The sequence below is a fragment of the Drosophila sulfurigaster genome, chromosome 2L (genome assembly GCF_023558435.1).
Source record: "Drosophila sulfurigaster albostrigata strain 15112-1811.04 chromosome 2L, ASM2355843v2, whole genome shotgun sequence".
In the NCBI taxonomy this organism is placed as follows: Eukaryota; Metazoa; Arthropoda; class Insecta; order Diptera; family Drosophilidae; genus Drosophila; species Drosophila sulfurigaster.
In genome coordinates, this window is record NC_084881.1 from 21,194,049 (window position 1) to 21,215,853 (window position 21,805).

The 21,805-nt window shown below is 34.9% G+C and overlaps 1 protein-coding gene across 4 annotated transcripts in view; it reads left to right on the forward strand.

Moving 5' to 3' along the window:
* The first annotated feature begins 11,371 nt into the window (after positions 1 to 11,371).
* Positions 11,372 to 21,805, forward strand: part of LOC133843547 (E3 ubiquitin-protein ligase TRIM9) — a 101,544-nt gene continuing 91,110 nt past the window's right edge. For all 4 annotated transcript variants that reach the window (XM_062277152.1, XM_062277160.1, XM_062277169.1 and 1 more), the window contains exon 1: positions 11,372 to 12,564. In XM_062277152.1, coding sequence (XP_062133136.1) covers positions 11,674 to 12,564 — 891 coding nt within the window. In that variant the 5' untranslated portion in view covers positions 11,372 to 11,673. The remainder of the gene's footprint in view (positions 12,565 to 21,805) is intronic.

Genomic DNA, 21,805 nt, shown 5'->3' on the forward strand with positions numbered 1-21,805 from the left:
CACTTAAAAAGCAAACATGGCATAGAAAAACAAATACTATGCACACATAACATATCTAAATGTCTGGACCATATGCAGCATTATTGTAATTTTCCATGGCAGCAGGCGAAGGCATTGAAATGGAAAATCAGATTAAATATTTAAATCAGACAAGGGCCTGTGGCTAGCCTAAAGTACTACTAAGAGCTCGACTATGTTCCGTTCTCTCTCTCTCTCTCTCGCACACTCTGTGCAAAATTTATTGCAAGTACATTTTATTTAAATGCTCTCCATGCTGACAATGCCAGATGCCTGATTCCGGCTCTGTCTCTGGCTCCAGCGGAGAAGCAAAAAAGGGGAACGAGTTGTGCACAAAGCTGCCAAAAAATATCATACACACAAATTGACAAGTGTGTGTATGTGTGAGTGTGTGTGTGGTGAAGAAAATAAAAGTGTCATTTTCTAAACGAAAAACTTAATCATTTGCAGAACGCAATTTGTGCACAGAAACCCCAAAACAATGCCACTTGAATTCCAATCTCAGCTCTAATTGTTTTTCAAAGTAAAAGTTGAGTTTACAGATGGAACTTTGAACATTTGAAATGGGAAATCTATAGCAAAATGCTCCTAATTGCGACTACAAATGTTTTTCTATTGTTGGAAAAGAAATGAATACATTTTCGTAATCAGAAATCTAAAATCAAATATGTGCCAAATATTTGATTACTTTTTAAACAATTTTTATAACTGTTTCCGGTTTCTGGTATAGACTTTTTATGTATTTGCCTTGCCTTTGCTTTAGTAAATACTCTTAATTGCGACTACAAATGTTTTTCTATAGTTAGAAATGAAATAAATACATTTTCGTAATTGGAAATCTAAGATCTAATATGTGCCAAATATTTGATTACTTTTTAAACCATTTTTAAGACTGCTTTCGGGTTTTTGTATATAGACATTTTTGCAACGTATCGGCTACTTGATTTTAAATAAAAAATGCTTAGTAAATACTCTTAATTGCGACTACAAATGTTTTTCTATAGTTGGAAATGAAATAAATACATTTTCGTAATCAGAAATTTAAAGTCAAATATTGATGAGTGCTTAAACAATTTCCAAAACTGTTTTCAGCTTCTTGTATAGACTTTTTATGCATTTGTCATGCTTTTGCTGCAACGTATCGTATACTTGATTTTAAATGGGAAATCTTTAGCAAAATACTCTTAATTGCGGATACAAATGTTTTTATATAGTTTCGTAATCAGAAGTCTAAAGTCAAATATGTGCCAAATCTAAAACTGATTTCTGCTCCTCATATAGACTTTTTATGTCTTTGTCATGCCTTGACTGCAACGTGTCGGCTACTTGATGTCAGTGTCATACCACACTCTGCTGCTGTTTATAATGTTTGTGCTAGTGGCCAGAGTCAGAGTCGGAGTCAGTATCAGGCCTGCAGCATCATCAAAACATCAATCATGTCACTTGACCAAGCGGAAATTGGGTGTTGTTGGCAACAGCCTTTGGCTTTGGCCAAAATGCTTCTCATAAGTTTACACACACACACACACACACACACACACCAGCTAAGGCTCAAGTGCAACTTAAACATGCCTCAATTCTGTTGTGAAATAAATTCGTTAAAATGCTTTTGGTCGCCATTGTTTTGCTGAAGGGAGACATGGCGGCCATTTACATGTTCTACATGCTGTGCTCTGTTCTCTCGAGCTGTGAAGCTGTGAAGACATGAGGCTGCAGAGCAAGTGATAACAGCGACACCCTCTGGCAGAAGGCGGGGTAGAGTAGTTGCCTAACCAGGATTTGATGTTCCAAAACAAAAGCGGCTTTCCAAACGAGAGACCAACCAGCAGCAAAACCAATCGAAGTCATTTGAAGATTTGCCGCCGGATTTGCATCTGAATGAGAAATGGGCAATGGCAAAAGTGTTAAAAGGGGAGGAGATGGCAGCAAACTTGTTTAGTTCTTTTTTTCTTTGGATTTTTGTTTTTGTGGTTTGGCTCAAGTGCTGGTAAGCTGGTACGTATGGGGTTAAGACTCTTCTACCACTCACATTGTTTTGTTCCAGTTGTTTGTGCAGCCAACAACAAAGACAAGAATAACAACAACAATAATGGTAACCACAACAAGAACGATAACGAACTACAGGCAACAATGGCAGGATTTTCGAATGTTCATTGTTTTCGAAATATTTCGTTTAAATTGCATACTTTCGGGGGCCAAGCAGTTATGAGAAAGCTGTGAAACTCAAAGAAATAGTTAATTAACTGAAAAATTGATTAAGCAAACAACTTTTCAAAATAAATTGAATTTTCTGCTCAAGATTTTTAAAAGCGTTAAATTTAAAAATAGTTAAAGATTTTGTTATATTAATGGAAAGTGGAAGTGGGAAATTTGGAAAAAACTAAAATAAAATATGAATGGACTATTGAAATATAAAGAGAGACACGAACTTCATATTTTCAAAAACGTTGAAAAATGTTCTTTTTGTTTCTCCAACTTGAATTCTATTCTATACTTCAGTGAGCTGCCCCCAAAAATGCTAAACGTCTAAAATATCCGATTTCATAATTTGACTTGCAAACAATTTAATTAAAGCCAGACTACAGAGCACCCCATGGACAATAAAACACCCCGTTCTTATGCTGAGCGAGTATTTAAACGGCATATCCCTTACAACTATTCCCACATCCTGTTGTCTCTACTTTCCAAAAAGAAAACTACAGCTGCTGCGTCTCATGTGATGTGGGAGGTGGTTGCAACATTCTCGCAGACATTCAGTACATCAAAATGTCTAAAATTTCATAATTGCAACTGGTTTCCCCAAAGTGCGTGTGCTTTGCTTTGTTCTCTGTCTCTCTGCATTGGGATGCAACCAAATATTCAACATCTCATATGGCCAGACCTCAAAAACATTTAATTACGCTACACTTTTTCAACCCCATTGCAGTTGAGCTCAAAATTATTCTGAGCTTTTAGCTCAACTGCTCGTATTTTGTTACTCTCATTGTTTGCGGTTACTTTTGAAGCAATATTATGTATTTTTTTTTTAGAGCAATTTGGAGAATATAAAAATGCAAGAATATCATTTAATGTGTGGCATAAAAAATATAATGAAGAATACTTTAATTTGTTTTGAGATTTTAAAATAAATGAAACAAAAATTGCCAAAAAAAAATAATTTTCATTATTTTTAAATTTTGTATGTAACTCGATAATATTGTATCCATATGTACTGAGAGTTGTCTTGTTATATCCGATACCCATATGATGAAGTTATGTGATAAGCTAACAAATGTAGAAGTTAATTAGGAATTACTTTTGTACGGCAAAAAACGCCGACAGCAATCGGGTTTTAGTTGCTTTGGCAAATTCTAGTATATTTAGTACTCTTTGGTATATTTTTAATATTGTACTATATCAATATATCAAACAAAATCAGTGGTATATTTTTAGTATTTTTCGGTACATAATTTGAGTATATTTTTAGTATTTTTGTGGTATATTAATTTGGTATATTTTAAAATTAATACCACACTGTTGTGCTCTTATTCGAAATGGATAACGGGTATCTCTTAGTCGAGCTCACTCGACTTAACCTCTCTTTCTTGTTCTCTTTTAGTCTTGTCTTATTAACCTAAAAATGTTCCACTGATTATAATAAAATGCAGAGCAAGTTGCTGCTCAAGAATTACGTAATGCACAGCTACTGAATAATTTATTTTGCATTTTTGCACATGAGACGAACGAACCACAAGAAAAGCCAAACAGGAAATGAGCAAAACGCTGAAATGTTCGTAGTTCAATAGAATTTGCTCTCAATTTGCTGAGAGCACACACACACACACAGAAATACCGATGCACAGATGACTGGGATCCTGTGCAAGGACGTCATGTTGGTTGCTAATTGAAAATAATTTTAACTAACGATACAAAAAAGGGGAAAGGGCAAAAGTGGGTAGAGAAAGAAAAACAAGTAGTAAAGCAAATGCGCTTCACCTGAAAAACTTAATGAAAAATCAAACCAAGTTTCTCTTTGGGGGTGCTTGGCAGTCAAGAGGAGAAGGGAAGCGCTTGAACAAGCTTGGGAGGGCTTCAACAAGCTGTCAGAAGCCAAAAGGTGCTAAAGGAAGCTGCAATTGTTGGGGCAGGGCAAGCGTTGGCTCATGTTGTGCCACGACAGCTGGCAACGTGCAACGCATGTCAGAGGAGCAGCCAAGCGGAAGTGCTTAACACCAACACTCAAACACCCGCACACACACACACACTCGAGCACACACACCAAAGATGCAGACACAAATACACACATCCATAAGTAAGCATAAAAACTGAAAAATAAAACAAAAAAAATCATAAGGAAGAAATAAAGATGTTCTCGTAGACAACGAAGCTGAAATACGCTTACAATTATTTAGTTTTTAATTTTAACAAATTAGAAAGCTATAAGAAAGCTGTAAGATACCCGCTACCCATTAAAAATAATATTTTCTGTAAAACTACCAAAAATATTTGGCAAAAATACTGAAACATACCGTTGGCTAGATTAGGAATATCGATATAGTATTACATGCTAAATTTAGTTCCGGTTGCAAAACACGTTTTTTTATATTGTTTAAATAGCTTATACAATTTTTATTTAATCCAAAAATGACACTAGAATAATACTCTAACAATTGTTACAATTAAGGAACATTCACAAAAGTCGAACCTTAAATACTGAAATTGTATGCAGTTTTAAAAAATAAAAATAAGTGAAAATTGAATTGATTAATTGTTGTCTAAATTACAAAACAAGAATTTAAAAGAAAAATCATTTTCATTTTTTTATGATAACTAAGCATCTGACAGTGTTAAATATATACATACGTTAAATGAAAACTAAAGTCTACAAAGATAAATTTTTAATTATATTAAACTCCATTCACAGCACTTTAAAATTTAAAGACTTTCTTTGAATCTTTCAATTTAAAATCGGATAACAATCAATATGACAAAGTTTGCATTAAAATAAAATTCATACAATTATGTATGATTAATTTTAGTTAAAATTCACATTGTACAATATTTAAGATGTAATTTCTCAGACCCTGAAAAGTTAATTCTTAACTTCTTAACTTTTTTATACATTCAGTAAGTGTATGCAAGAACTTGGCCAGAAACTTTTCTGCAGTTTTTTTGGCCAAACTCTCTTGGCTAAACAATTTTTTGTATAAATACAACACAGCACATACTTAGTCAGGTATGTGATATGTGTAACTAACATATACATATATATAGGTATGTATTTGGGTATATTCCTGTCTCTGTGTGGTAGTTGGTTGCACTTGTGGCTGCTGTTGATGTGCCTGAAAGCTGAGTTAATTCTTGGCAATAATTTATCGGGTGCATTTATAATTGATGCTCTGTAGCTTGCCACACAATACTGCTGCTCTTTCTCACATAAGAAAACGTTGTAAATTTTCAATTACCTTTTCGACATCTGAGAATTTATAGTGCACATCAAAAGCTGGTTAGTTGCCCTTTAATAATGTCTTTGTTAGTTGGAGTACTTGATCTCCAGTGTGAACCATTAGTAACTGTTAACCCAATGAGATAAATTGTTCATTATTACTGGGTCATCAAGTAAAGAAGTGTAGAAAATTATTTAATAAATATTTAAGGAAGGGAATTCCAAAATTTTAAGAAAAAATGACAAAATTCTTAAATTTGATATTTTTCGATCTTAAAAGACGATTTTTCTTAACTTCAAAACGATGATTGAAGAACACAATCTTGTTTTTAGAATTATCAACCTAACAATCTTATCAAGATTTTTTGTAAGATCTAAAAGTTTATACGTGAAGAATTGCAATCTACTTTTTAATTTACATGTTTTTCTTTATGTGTAATATTATTTGTAATAAACATTTTAAGTGAACATTGATAGTTTTCCTCTCAGAATATTTTTTGCAGTGTTTAATTAATTATCACATTGTGCTTTTCACTTCTACTATTTACGAATTATCTCGCTGCAGAAGGATCTCAATCACTATTTAATAATAATTTCTTCACGGTTTTTTTGTAGCTAACTAACCATCAGTTGTAATCCTGTGAAGTTTTCTTGGCCAAATTTATGCATTTAAGCAGCGAAGCTTATCGTTAACCAAAAGTGGAATTAGCTTTAGCACTTGGTTAGAAGAAAGTCAACCAAATAAACGCCAAGCAATTTGTCATGGCTCATAACTTTCACGTTAGCAGTGTTTTAACTCGTTGGGAAAGCCCCACCAAAGTTTCCCCAACTCTGTAAAGAAAATCCAAAAAATGGACAAGAAATCCCCCATTTAACGCGAGTGTCATTTGCTAAAAATACGAAAATAAACCTCGGGCTACAAATAAGAGAAAAAATGAACGAAAATTACGAGTAGAAAAAAAGAATCAAAAAATCTAATTAAAAATTTCTGCAGTCAACCCCGAAAGTGTTGTGATATCTGGCGATGCCACAACTTGCTCGCAGCGACAAACAAAAAAGCAATTACACTGCCTCAAACTGTTGCAACTTCCTGCAATGACAACAGAGGCGCTAAACTTGGGGCCCAATATTAGCAGACGTCGCTCCTCCTTCCACTCTCTCGCTCTCTGTCGCTCTCTCCATGGATGCTTCTCGCTGCCACAAGCCACAGAGCGGCCCAGTGAAGCGAAACTCAAACTCAACTCCGACTCCGACTCGGTGACCAGTTGCCCAGTTGCTTCCCAATTGGACCGCCTGTGGTTGTACTCGACATAACAGGCTGCCAGGATATCCTACTGGTTGCTGCCCCAACAGCTGCACGCTGCAAGTTCTATTCAACTCTCTCTCTCTCTCTCTCTCTCTCTCTCTCTCTATTTGTCGCTGCCTCTGTCTCTTGTCTGTGTGTTAAATACGCGAATGTCCTTCCTAATCTCATTTGGCGATGTTATCCTGCCCGCCAAGCAGACAACAACATCAGTATCAACCATGAAGCAGCACTTGGAGCAGGGGGCAGCATCAGTGGAGCAACAACTGTTCGCCCGGGGGGGCGCACAAAAAAAGTTTTATTATATGCATGCATCCCTGTGGCATGCCTTACCCTCCTCCCTCCTCCCCCCACACGTTGCGGGGGAAAACAAGGCAACTCCATTTTTGTTTAAACTTTTTACATATTGTTATTTCGCATACCCTGTATTTTTTTGTTTAACGAAGTACGGAATGTTGTCCATCGCAAGTATATGAAATATTTAATTAACTTGTCAAAGGGAACAAAAGCAAATTTAATTAATTTAATAAAGAAGTAATTTTAGTATTTTCTGAGTATTTATTTTTTACGTTTTTTTTTTTTATTTGCAGCAATCCGAACTTAGCTAAGAAAAAGTAGTGTAACAATTTTACTAAGTATACAAAATGTACAAATTATAAAAATGTTAGCAACCTATAAATTATTAATTAGTGTTAAGAAAGTCAAATTTGAAATGTTTTAAATTCTATTAAACTCAAGCTAAGATTTAATTTAAATTAAGACTTATATTAATAACCCGAATTGTGAATGAAGAAGGTAAGTATTTAAAATAGGTGGGTATGAAGAGCAAGAAAAGAAGACAGATAAATATTTAAAAAAATAACTATATAATTTAAAAAATATAAATTTTATAAAATTGATAAATGATATTATCAATTTAAATATACATATTTAAAGCTTCACAAATTTGAAGACTATGTAAAATTTAAATACAAAACAGTTTTGTAAAAATTCTTTTATAAATTATGTGGCTCCTAAAAGTAATTTTTTCTGTACCACATTTTGTAGAATATTGCTTAAGAAATTATGTGGAACTCAAGACAATATTTTTCTAAATCATATGTGTACTTACAGGGTATGGTGTTAGTCAACCCCAAAGAATTCACTTCACTTTAGCTAGTTATTATAGTTGAGTTCGCATGTCGTTGTGTTGTTGTTGTTGATGTTAATGTTGTTGTTTTTGTTGTTGTTATTGTTGTTGTTGTTGGTCAGGCACGGGCATTTGGGGGACGCGTCTGCTTTTGGTTTTGGTTCTGGTTCTCGTTCAGCCGCAGTTGCCGCTTGCAACACAGCCAAACGCATGAAAGAACCGTTAGCTGTTGCCAAGTAAAAGGATAGCTCCATGTCCCACACACATACTCACACACACTCACGTGAACACGTTTCCACAAAGCGCTCAAAAAAGTGAGCTCCTCTTCTATTTTGTTTTATTTTTGGGAAACTCTCTGAAAAAAGTGAAGGGAAAAAAAGAGAGAAAAAAAGTTTAACACCCGCGGTGACCAAAAGTAATACTCCCTTTCACCATGACGGAGGAGAAAGGGTGTCCAAGTGTGAGTGGGAATGCGTGTGTGTGTGTGTGCGAGTGTGTGTGCGAGTGAATTTTTTGGTTGTTATTATTGCGTTTTTATGCATGCGCGCATATTGTGAATGTCCTTGGCCATGATGGCGACTGGCGACTGGTAACACGACATGATATATGGCCTTAAAGCGGGCCAAAACCTTTTACATAGCCAAGAGGGGGGAAGATGAAGGGAAGAGCTGTTGCTGCTGCTGAGCTTGTTGGTTAAGGGTGCGAAAGTGTAACTGGGATTTTGGCGGTCTTACGACGCCGAAAATGTGTTAAAAGTTTTTAAATATTTTCCAACTATTCGCTGTGAGTTATGACCGGCAGTTGAGCCTTTATTCACCATGCATATGAACCGGAAGGAAGTCTATTTAACAGTTGAGAAATAGTTAAAAATACATAAAAGAGGGAAAAATACTACGTAATAAACTGCGATTATTAACACTTGAAATACTAAAGAATGGAGTTCTGTGTGCATTTGATAGTAATTTGGATTAATTAAGAGCAGAGTATAAAGATTATATATTGATTTGTTTTTTATTACATTTCATAACATATGATATGTGTAAATAAAAAATATGAAAATTTGATAAAATACGTAACTCAATAGTTTAATAGTTTCTGGATAGAGCGAACTAATTAAATATTGTAATATAGTGTAAGTAATACGTTATAAAGGGTGTTGGGTGTTTTCTATATAGAAATGCTCACTATATTTCACATTCGAGTAGTGCATTTCATTTTAGTGTTTTTTTAGTACATTTTTCACTTGACCACAAAAATGTTTACGGAGTATTTACTAGTCGAGTATTTCCATATAATTGAGCTTAGTGTTGAACAGTATAATAATGCAATTAATAAAACTCTATTAACGAAAATTGTTTTTCGATAATACCAGGGTAGCTTCTAGTCAGTCATAATTGACCCTGATTCTCTCGCACCTTGTAAAAATCCACTCAAATCAATAATAACAATACAAATACAAGCAATTAGGCGCCTCTGCTATAGAAGGAGACGACGGATCATCGAGGGATGAAAGAAGGGAGAGGGGGGTCAGTATTGGTGACAACGACAGCGACAACGACAGTTAAAGCAAACATTTATCCACTCATAAATTGAGGCAAATTACGCATATGAACAACAACACATTGCATGTCAATATTTGCATAGGCAATGTGTCGATAGCTAAGAGGGGAAGGGGGCAACTAGCAGTGCGAAGCAAAACCAAAAAAAATAACAAAACTAAAATCAGGTATTGCTTAACCCCAACTCCCATTGTCTAGTCTCCTCTTGTAAAGCATGTGGTCAATCGTCTCACTCGCTTGCACTCACACACACGCACTCATACATTCACGCACTCTCACGCTCTCCTTTTCGACGCATTCGCCTGCTCAACACTTGACATGTGCTGCGCTCAGGTTGTCCCGCTCGCACGCACGCTGACGTCTGCGGACAGCAAACACAAATTGAGAGCGTGGCTTATTAAGTCAAACGGATTACGCACGTTTTTGTTGCCGTTGTTGTTGTTGTTGTTGTTGTTGTTGTTGCTGTCGATGGCGATGGCGATGGTGATGTTGTGGTTGTTGTTGCTGTCATGATTGCCCTGTTGCCGTTGTTGTTGAGTCTATCGATTCACATTTGGTTGGCGGTTCTGTTTGCCTCTGGCTTTCGTCCAATGCCTGATTCGATGTCTAAATAAACTTGCAGACGACGATGACAAACAACAACAACAATAACAACCAAAACGCAAACAGACGCAACGCTTGGATCTAATCATATTTGTTGTGTTATTGCTGTTGCTGTTGATCTGACACCTCTTCGGCCATATGGACGGATTCTTGCCTTATCAGTTGGTGTTGTTGTTGTCGTTGTTACCTGTTGGCTATGATTAACTTAGCTGGGCAAACTCATGGCATTCTGCTTTACCTGCAGTTCAACACGAATACACGGCATGCATCAATTTGTTTATATTTGTATTGGTATCGATAACACTGTGACGATTGACTTCGTTTCCCGCTTCTTATCAGTTCTCTCATTCTCTCTCTCTCTCTGTCTCTCTACTGCTGCCCTTTTATCTAGCACAGGTAATTGTCCCGAAATAAAAACAAGTGTCGCGTTGTGGCCTACAAAATGCAAACGTTAACATTTCTTGTCATCGCACACGATTCACGATCAATTTCCAAATTTCAACGAATTTCGGTTTTACAACAATAACAATGCATCAAACGCAGCAGTAGCAGCAACAACAAATCTATGTTAAGATTATTGGCGCGCACAACAAATTCGGTTGCAGCGCACACAGCGCAATCGAACATGCTTGAACGGCGGCACAACTCAACATGTTAATGTTAACAGCTCGCGCTCTAGCTGAGTTCCAACATTCGGTACATTTGTACCGAACATTTGTACATTTTGTTTGTTGGGACATTCGGTACTCTTAAAAGTAATAAAACTAGTAAATGTTTAATAACGTACACTAAATATTCATTATAATATTATTTTCTATAATATTAGACTTTAGTAACGTACTGCTTATACATACATATATATTCTTGGTTATCTGAATGTGAGAGATTATCAGAGCTATCGATGGTCTGATCACCCTATATAATAACTTAATAAATATCCATAAGAAATTATTCTAATTACGCAATTGTTCATGTACATATATATTCAAATGTTATCTATAAATCAACTACTTATCAAACATTTGAAAATTGACACCTTCCACCTTTCCACTACAACGCTTGTTTTTTTGTTGCTGCATTTACATTTCACGTCAATTGGCTTTTGATTAATTAAGTGTTTGCTTATCATTATCAGAGTTGCAGCACTTCTATCACAATTATTAACAGTGATAAGAAAATTTGAATTCAACGAATTGTTCGTTGTGCTGTTAGATGTTGCTTCGTCAAGTTGTTCGTTCGTCAACGGTTGCGGTTGCAAGCGAACATGCATGCGACTGTTAAACTTAACAGCGTGCATTTTGCGTGGCGGCATGCAGCCAATTTAACAGCCGCCCAACAGTTTAGTCTACGACGAACCTTTACAGCGAGCGGACGTGTTGTAAGCGAATAGCGGACGAAATTGTTTCAGTGACGAAATTCAACGGAAATTTAAAAACGCGTGTTTACCAAGAAAAATTGCGTGCAAAAGAATTTGAGTGTTCAAAGAAAATAAGGAAAAGAAAAGCAAAAGCAACTGTTAAAAATGCGTAATCAACGCTGAATTTTCTGAGTGCAAATTAACAGTTGACAGTCAGTGCAAAAAGTGTCAGTGTGTGTGCTATCCCAATTGGCAAAACAATATTAGTAACTAAATAAAATGGAGGACGAACTACGTTGTCCCACCTGCAAGCAGCTGTATGCGAATCCCGTGCTCTTGCCCTGCTTCCACGCCCTCTGCCTGGGCTGTGCCCTCGACATACAAACACCCTACACACCCGGAGGACCAGCTGGTACCGCCAATGGAGGCGTGGCACCCGGAGGAGTCTCCGCTGTGAATGGACAGCCTGGCACAGGAGGAGGAGGACCAGGGGGAGCAACTGGCGGAGGAGCTCCAGGCACACGACACAGTTCACACAGCTCGGCGGCGAGCACCGCAAGCTCGGCAACCGGAAGCGAGAGCGTCACCTCGGATCAGGATCAATCCGATAAAGTGAGCATCTTCAGTGAGGCGGACTCGGGAGTCGTATGCTGCTCCAACACATCGCGTCCCGTGTCGTATGCGGGCACCGGCCAGTTGCAGGGACTGTTGCAAGGTTCGGTGGTGGCGCCACCAGGTGCAGCATGGTGTTTGACGTGTCCGCTGTGCCGGAAACTCGTCTTCTTCGACGATGGCGGCGTACGCAATTTGCCCACATACCGCGCCATGGAGGCGATCGTGGATCGATTCTGTGCCCGCGAAGCTTTGCGCTGCCAAATGTGCGAAACGGATCCCAAGGTCGCCTCCCTCATCTGCGAGCAGTGCGAGATCCGCTATTGCGATCAGTGTCGCGAACTCTGTCACCCAGCTCGCGGTCCCCTGGCCAAGCACACGCTTGTGAAGCCACGTGGCGCCGCCCAGGCTCGTGAATCCGTGTGCGGGGAGCACGAGGAAACCCTCTCTCAGTATTGTCTCAACTGCAAGATGCCAGCCTGTGGTCAGTGCATCGGGGAGCAGCGACACCAGACGCACGACGTTCAGTCCATCAACGTCACTTGCAAGGCACAAAAGGTGAGTAACCGACATTCTCTATATAGAAAGGGGAATTTCTTTGGTATCACTTTGCTCTTATCAAATTTCTAGGGTTTCGGTTCTCTAATACATACTTTTGCCATGAAAATATGTGTAAATCGAGTGCAGTCTTGAATTGAGAATGTTTATCATCTTCATGTTACGTAAAACAATTTTGATCTAAGATTTACAAATCGAGAAATTTTGTTACGATTTAAGATTTTATATTCTGACTTTCTTTTTTGAATTTAATGCGTTTTCCCATTTTGGGATAATGTATAACTTATCTAAGCTTTGGGTTCTCTAAACAATACTTTCGCCATGAGTATGTGCAAAGCGAGTGCAGTCTTGAAATGAGAATGTTTATCATCTTTCTTAAAAAATTAAAAAATTAGCTTTTCATTTAAGATATTATATTCTAATTTCCGTCTTGATACGTTTTTTCCCATTGTGGTATAATGAACATACATATATATTTTGCATTTACATTATAACTTATCTAATTATTGGATTCTCTAAAGAACACTTTTGCCAAAAATATATTATATATCGAATATAGTCTTGAATTGCAAAATGAGGTGTAAACAATTTCGATTCAAGTTTGACATATGTATAAAGGTTTCAAATCAGGAGTTTCATTTTTCGTTTCGGTCTTAAATTTAATAAATTTAAAGTTTTTTTTCGCATTGTGCACAAAGGGGAATTCCTTTGGTATAGATTATCATTTGTCTGTTTTATACTCTAAAGTATATCATTGCATACTTGAATAAAAAAATACGATTACAATCTGTATTTCGAAATACATCTCTTAATGTTATTTGAAAATAATCCTGAATGAGGAATTAGGATTTTGGAATTTAGTATTTTTTAGCATTTATTTATTATTTATTATTATTAGTTATTTCTTTCGCTTTAAATTGCTATTTGTTTGGTTCAAATCTTAGTTCATTTATGAACTAAACAAGCTTGTATTTTTCTATGTGCACCTAGGGGAATTTCTTTGATATCAATTTGCAGTTATCACATGTCTAGAGACACTCGAAATTGAGGCTTATCTCTATTTAATTTTGTAAATACTTACATTTGAACTAAACATTTATAGTTATATTACAACTAGAAAATTAATTGTTGCTCATCGTGAATTGTATAATGAATTGGCAATTCATTTAGTAGATAGACCTTGAGTTTAATTGGGACTTGATTTTATAGATTACAAGAAAAATGCTCTTAAAGAGACAAATTTTTAACAAATATCCCACTTCAATAAAAATAAAAGTTGTGTTGAATTATTTAATTGGTTATTATATAATAATGTACTATTTAGTATGGTATTATTTGATTTATTATTTTATGGAGAGGAATTATAGTATAGTAAAAATGAAGCTTCTATTAATACTTACATAAAAACTTAGCAACTGTTGGCAACGATAGAGTTCACAGTACGTTAAAGTATTTGTTTATTATTTATTTGAGTAAATTCCTAAGAAGAACTAAATATTGAAATTCAATGGAAAGTGCCTTTAAAGGAATCATGAAATTCTAGTAGCAAATAAATCATTTACATTTGCATTTATTAAGCGGAGTAGGAAGAAGGCGTGAAATGGAAACTTAGCAGAAAACACCTTCATATGTCATAGTCGAGGAAGATTATTAGAATGCTCAGAGATACTTATTAAAGATACACACCTAAGACAGCAAAGACTGCTCTCTCTCTTTCTCATATCTGTTGGCCAAATAAATGCAAAACATAGCAGGGGAGGCAACCTCATCCTGACCACATCCTGGCTAACATCCTTCATCTTCCTTTCCAGTTCCTATTTGTTGTTATTGTTGTTGTTGTTCTCCTCTTTTTTGCTGCTTGTCTACCACGAAAATTTATGGCCCTTCGTTTTGTCCGTCTGCGCGTCGCGCACATTTTTCATGCAAAATTGTTTTTCCTTAAGCATTTTTCAACCCTGCCTCCCTCCCCCTCAGGTTGGCTTTTCCTTCTAGTATAACTCTCCTCTATCTAGTCTAGTCTCGGCTTTAGCTTGTTTGTTTGTTTGTTGGGTTGCCAAGTGTCGCAATCTAACAACTTTGACACGCTAATTTAGCGATAAGTTTTTTGAGTTGGGTTTGGGTTTCGAATGTTTCTTGGGCATGAACTCGATCTTAAAGTTAGTTGGAATTTAATTTCGAAAAGCTTAAGCACACCTGGCTGCGAAATTAACAAATTCCATTCTCAGAATCAAGCTGAAATGTTGTCAACGCCAAACACACAAATTTTAATATGGCGCAAGGACTCAAGTGTCGAAACAGGACAGCACAAGACAGCAAAAGGACATGCCGAGTGCTAAAAGTGACAAATTGCAGCGCGCCTCGCAAAACAAAGAACAGAAAAGAATAGCGCAAAACTCAAATGACGACGAGACAGGTCAAGAGGGAAACAGGTAGAGAAAACAGCAGACAAAAAGCAAAATAGAAGCGAGAGTCAAAAATGAGAGCGGGAGCTATGAATAGAAAATGCTGCTACGAGTATAGAAATGAAAAGCGGTAAATAATTCACAGCTTCTTGACTACAGTAAAGGTTGCCTATACAAAAAAGCAACAAACTATGGAGTTGTCACTGTAAACAAATTACATTCTTTCACTTTTACTGAACAAAAAAAGAAAAAACGAACTTAGCTGAGCAAAAGATTGAATGATTTTAAATAATGGAAAGTGGAGCGAATTAAGAGTTCTTAAAGCTTGTGCATTTAAAGATTTGTTTTTTTTTTATATTTGTATGGAGTTGTATTGAAATACAAAGTTGTCATAAAGTCAAGTAATCTATCTGTAATTAATTTGTACTTTATCAATTTAAAACACTTGGTTAACAATTTAGAAATTCTTTTTTAAACAGGTACAACAAGTTAATAAATTAGTCTAATATAAAATTAAAATTTTTGAATACTTTTGAAAAAGGTACAAGAAATTAAAAAATTAATCAATTATGTCATTTTAGGAACACAAATTAATATTTAGAAATACTTTTTGAAAAAGGCACAAAAAAAAAATAGATTAGTCTATTATAAAATTGTAGAGAAAATTAAAAAAAAAACACTTAAAATTTAGAAATTCATTTTGAAAAACAGTAAAAAAAATAAATAGATTAGTCTATATTATAATATTCTACAGAATATTCAAAACAATTCATAAAATTTAGAACAACTTTTTGAAAAAGGTAAAAAAAATAAATAAATTAGTTCATCACATTATTTTAGGGATTATTTAAAATACATTTTGTAGCCAAAAATAAAATTGTTTTATATTTTCATTTGCAATGAATTTTATCATAAATCAACTTTAAGAAGACTAATATTGATAGTATATTTTACATATACAATTAATTAAAAATTCGAAATTGTATTATTTTTTCCTCTATATTTAACAAGTATGTACTTTTTAATTCTTCAGCATAGTTTGTCAATTATATTTTTGTGCTTACACCATAATCTGGCAAATTTAAAAATTAGGTAGAAACAAAAATTGTGACGAATGAGCTAAGAATATATTTATTTAACTTAAAAATTATTTGAAGAAGAAACAAAGAAAAAATTGCTAAGTAATTATAGATATCGATATAAAGCTATACTTGGGACATGATAAATGAACAATTGAAATAATAGTCTTTTTTAAAATAAAAGCAAATAAATTAATCTTTTGTGTACGTTAAATTTAATTAATTTTACAAATCGTTCAGTTTATTTTTAAAACATTCGCCTATGTCATAGCGCATAAATAGAAACTTATTGAGGCACTTCATGATTGCCTATCAAAGTGATAAGGCAAGGCACAAGTATCACATATCACATATCAACGATATAATGAGTACTTTGAGGGTGATTAGATGTAGTTGAATGTTGTATGCAGCAGATGAGCTGCAGATTATTAAATCGAGGTAAGGCATTTCCTGTTGTAAATGTGAGTTTGTGACTCAGAGAGCAGCTGAGCGAGCGATGCAGGATTTCATTCTTCTGGTGTCAGAGATACAAAAGTCAGATTTCAGTTTGGAACAATGGACATCAAGCTGAAATCAGTTGTCGGATAAGGGGAAGGCAGCTGACTCAAAAAGGCGGCAAAAGGCAGCTGACGAAAACCAAAGCGAAAAAAATAAAAAGTGGGTAGAACTCCAGGTTGAGGTTGAATGATGACACACGCAATGGCAACAGCGCATTCCTCAATCAACATTTAGGCCAGGCCCGCAGACAGCCGAAAAGTGACAACGAAAGTGTTGATAAGATAAGCATAGTCAGAGGAGAGAAGAGAAGAGCAGAGAAGAGAAGAGAGGAAGGCACGAGCTGAATCAGAGCCACACCAAAACTCATTAAACTGCACTCTCTTTCTCTATCGTTTGTTTTTGCACACATTTCTGTTGCCTTGTGACATTTTTCACACCTGAGAGCGAGAGGTTGGCTTTGCTACCTGTATTGGGCACACACAGGTAACTAAGAAGAGCGAGGGGAATGCAATATCGTTGTGTCTTTAGCCCTGTCATCGCGTACTTTCCCACTTTAGTACTTGTTTCGCTCACATTTCCAGCGAACATCGAATCATTAATTTGCAGTTTATTATGCATCCTGGCTATATCCTTGTATAAGGATAAACATATTGCTGTTCTCATTGCTGTGCTGAATTTATGACGCCATCAAAGTGCATTCTCAAACATTTTGCATCATGTTTTCTCTCGCTCTCTCTCTGTGATATGTTTTAGTCACCACCACCACAATGTGCCACATCGTGCCCCGCATCTGTGCCACACACATTCCCACCCTCCCCTTGTCCCCTGTGTGGCTGCCGCATGATTGCACTGAATTTGTTCCATTTAACATGGTCGCATTTTCTTTCCTTCAACTTTTTTTTTGCTACTTCATCCATTTATCCATGTGCAACCCTGGGGCAATGTTCATGTTGCCATTTCTTACAATAAAATAGTTTTTGATACGTATCCAGCCACACACACACACATGTATATATTTTAAACTCGTTTGCTGCTATTGATTCATGTATTTGAAATTCAACTTTATATTTTAACTAAAGACTTGGCTTTGTCTTGAAATGGAAATGTTATTGATTGGTTTTGTTTTGTATTTACTTTTTTATTGTGGTATATCATATAATGTTATCTATTATAAGCCTTTTAATACATCTAGTTAACTGTTATGTTTAACTACATTTATTTTCAAATGTCTTTCTTTTTTTATCACACTTAATTGAACTACATCTTCTATAGCTATTAAATTAATTGGAAGCACTTAAGATATCAATCTCGACTGCAAGAAACGGGCTTATGATTCTCCAATTTAAGTGCTTTAAAATCATGGAATTCCTTATGAAATTTTATTTTGATTATCTTACTATACATTAAATAACATATAACATCAACTTAATGTTTCGTTTAAGTGTATTAATTATAAAGTTAAAAACTATTTTATTTGATTCTTTTATTTTTGTTCGCATTTAATATTATTGAACATTAATATAATATTTCGTTGAAGGACTTTATAATTTTTATAGATTCGTTAAGAAAAGATTAACTATTTAGTTTTTGTAGTTTTTGTTAAATGATAATAAATTGTATAATTATTAAATATTATTTATCAAGTGAGTAACTATTTGTTTTAATTCGTTTTCTTTATTTTTCCAAATGATTAACTATTTAGTTTTTGGATTTTTCTCTTATTTTTGTAAGTGTTTGGTTTAAGTACAATATATCGAAATAGTTGAGGAGTTGTTATAGAATGATATGGTATTTATTGTATTATTTTTTTTTTTGCATAAAGTGTGATTAAATATGAATGTAATATAATAGAAAGAGCTTTAAAAAGATGTTAGATTCCTTGTGAAATGTTACTTTATTTAATATTTTTCATTTTATGCTCCGCTTAAGTGTTTTAAAGTATTTATATTTCTTATAAAATGGGAAACATTTTTTCTTGCATGAAATATCAAGTTTTTTTTTTCTTTTTATTGTCTTAAAATATTATTGGTTAACTTGTGAAATAATAAATTATTTTTCCATCGCATTTATTTCATCATTTCTTTAATACAATTGTTTTATTCCTGTTGCTGCCATTGACTTTGTTAGAATTATTCAGAATTATCTTTTTTGTTTCAACTGATTTAAAATATTTATCGTTATCTTAAGAAATGAGAAACTTTTTTCCATCGTATTTCTTAACACAAATTCAAAAATGTTTTTAATACAACTGCTTTATTCCTGTTGCCATTGGCGCAACTTTTTTAGAATTATGCGGAATCTTGGCTTTTACTGTCAACGTTCCCTTTTACAGTTATGACTCTGTTAAGGTTAACAAAAACCCTGCGAGCATATGCTGTATGTGGACATTATGTCATGGGTTTATCAATTACCATTACCTTATCTGGGCACATCTCTCTCCGAGTCCAGTTGAGTTGAGCAATGCGTGCCAATTAAAATGTTTACGAGCATGCATCACTGTCATACCGTCAACACACACAGACACACACTAGTCAAACTAAACTGGCCAAGCACGAGACTCCAGGGAATAAAATGTCAGTCCCTGAACCCGTGGCAAATGCTCCAAAGGGGCATGACTTTGTCCAGTTTGGAGGAGAGTCGAGTCGAGTAGGTAATGCATATGTCGGAATATTCTTTGGCAGCATAAACTGCCACTTAGCCGCTGCCTTTTGTGGCAAGTACTTTCCCTTTTTTATGTAGGCAAGGGGAAAGCATTTCACTCTAAAGCAAATAGAAAAAAATATGTAGTAAAAGTTTTGTTTGCCGTGAAAAATGACTGCAAATTATGCACCTGGGAAAAGTGGCTAGAACAATGAAATGCCTTCTAAATTATAGCACATATTTTTTTTGGGGCTGGGCTCCAAGTTTAGTTTATTATTATTTGTGACAAAATAATTTCAGCACACAAAAACCAAAAGGCAAATGCCGAGCAATTTTATTTGAATTAAGCAAGGCAAACACACACACACACACACACTCAGGAATTTTCGCCCCCTCATCAAGGAGTTTATTCTTACCTGACTGCCAAATGGCAAATGTTGTTTTTATTTTTGTGTGTTTGTGTGTTTGAAAAGGGATTTTCATTGTGACGCAACTTTTGTTACTTGCTTTTTGTTTAATTTGCGTTTTTATTGCGCTGCGCAGTTGACATACCCTGTTGTGAGTTTTGATAAGGGTATGCTCGTAGTGTGGGTTTTAATTTAAATAAATTTGCTGTCACGAAACTTAGCTCGTAGTCCCAAAACACAAATCGAAAACTCTGACAGCAACTCAATTATTTCAAATATGAATATTATAGTTGACATCAAATTGAAATATCATCTTCAATATTTTATGTAGAAATTTGTTATTCTTTCTATGTAAGGAATTTATTTTTAATGTAACATAGGAATTTAATACAAAATTTGTTGTATTAAGTATTCTACTAATAATATTGAGTTATATTTGACATCAGTTTGAAATATAGACTTTAATATCTTGTATGTATATTTGTATTCTTTCTATGTAAGAAAATCATTTTTAATGACCCATAAGATTTTAAATAAATATAATTATGTTTTATTCAGTTTTTTTTTCAACTTACTTGGACTAATAACTTAAGTGTCTTCTATAAAAAATTTTATTATTATTTCTTAAGCTACTTTAGAGTATCCAAGATGCATTTTTCATTGAATGATCTAATTTCATATAAAACAAATATTTATTTCTTTCATCAAAATAATATAGAGAGTATCTTTTACTGTAAACTGAAATCTAGGGTGTCTGCTTGTCCATCATTTATTTCTTCACCCATTCTTTTGGGGTTTTTGCTGATCCACCAATGCTTATTGGCACACCACACGCTCACACATCCTCAAACGCTCTATAACTCTATTTCTATCTTTCTTTGCCTTCTACACTCTATCTCTTCTCTTTCTTTCATACATTTCCTATCCCACTGTTTTGTTGCTTTTTTCCCTTCTCTCTTTTGGCCACCCATCGCATCGCATCGCAGTCGCTTCTAATGCTCTGCTGTCAGCAATTAAGTCGATATGCTTTCTGCCTTTTACCATTTACCATTTGCTTACATGCGTTATCCTCTGCTCTAAATGTGTGTGTGTGTATGTGTATGTGTGTGCTTGGGTGTGTGTGTTTTGTGGGTGTGTTTTGAAGAGCCTTTCATTTTGGGCATTGACTTTGGGCTTTTGCTGCTTTAATTCCCACTCCTGACACACTCACTGCTTCAGCTCCATTCTTATGCTCTTCCATCTCCCTCTCTCACTCTCTCTCTCTGTCTCTGTCTCGACAACTGTCTGGGCCTCTTGGCTTCTGCCTCTGCTTCTAGGCAGTTAATTAGCACTGCGCTGAATTTGTTTATTAATTATGTAATTCATTTTTCTGCGTAATTATATTGGGACCTGCTGCCACATAAAAGTGAATACATTCTGTAATTGGGCCGTAATTAGCCAAGTGTTGGCCTAAAACACAGCCAAGTCTCCAACCACCATCGAAGCTACCCATTTCTCCCATCTTATTCCTCAGACAGGTGCCGAGTTATCAACAACTTAATGCGCAAAAACATTAGAGTAAGGGTCTTGAGTTGTTGGACAGCTCAATTCAAGCGGCGAAATCTTCATAAAATACGAAAATAGCAACAGCAAAAACAACTTTTAGGATACACATTTATATTTAATGCTATAGCTAATTCATGGAACATACTTTGTGGATGGCAAAGAAGGCGGTAAAATACTGAGACTGGCACTTGAATCATTTTGGTGTATTTGTAAACTACTTTGGGAAATTTGGGATATTATGATTGATATTCCTAAAGTAAAGCTTGAAATTATTAATAAATATATTCAATTTTTCTTTAAAATTTCTTATTTAATATTTATTTTCCAAAATAATGTACCGCAAAAACACTAAAATATACCAAAGGCTATATTGATATAGTACTACATTCAAAATATACCATATATTACTAAAATATAATATACCAGATTGTCTTAAATAACTCATACAATTTTTATCTGATTGTAACCAAATTTTCGGGAATGATAGATAGTGAAGTTATTATCGTATTATTTGTTTAGCTTTTGAACTCTGCTTTTTAATACTTTCTTTAATCTCAATTTAATTCGTAAAACATTTCTTCAGTATTTTGAATATTTTTGAGTTCTCTTTAAGCTTTTATCAGCGACTGTAAATACTGCCTCGTTTTTAATACCACAAATGTTTTATTCA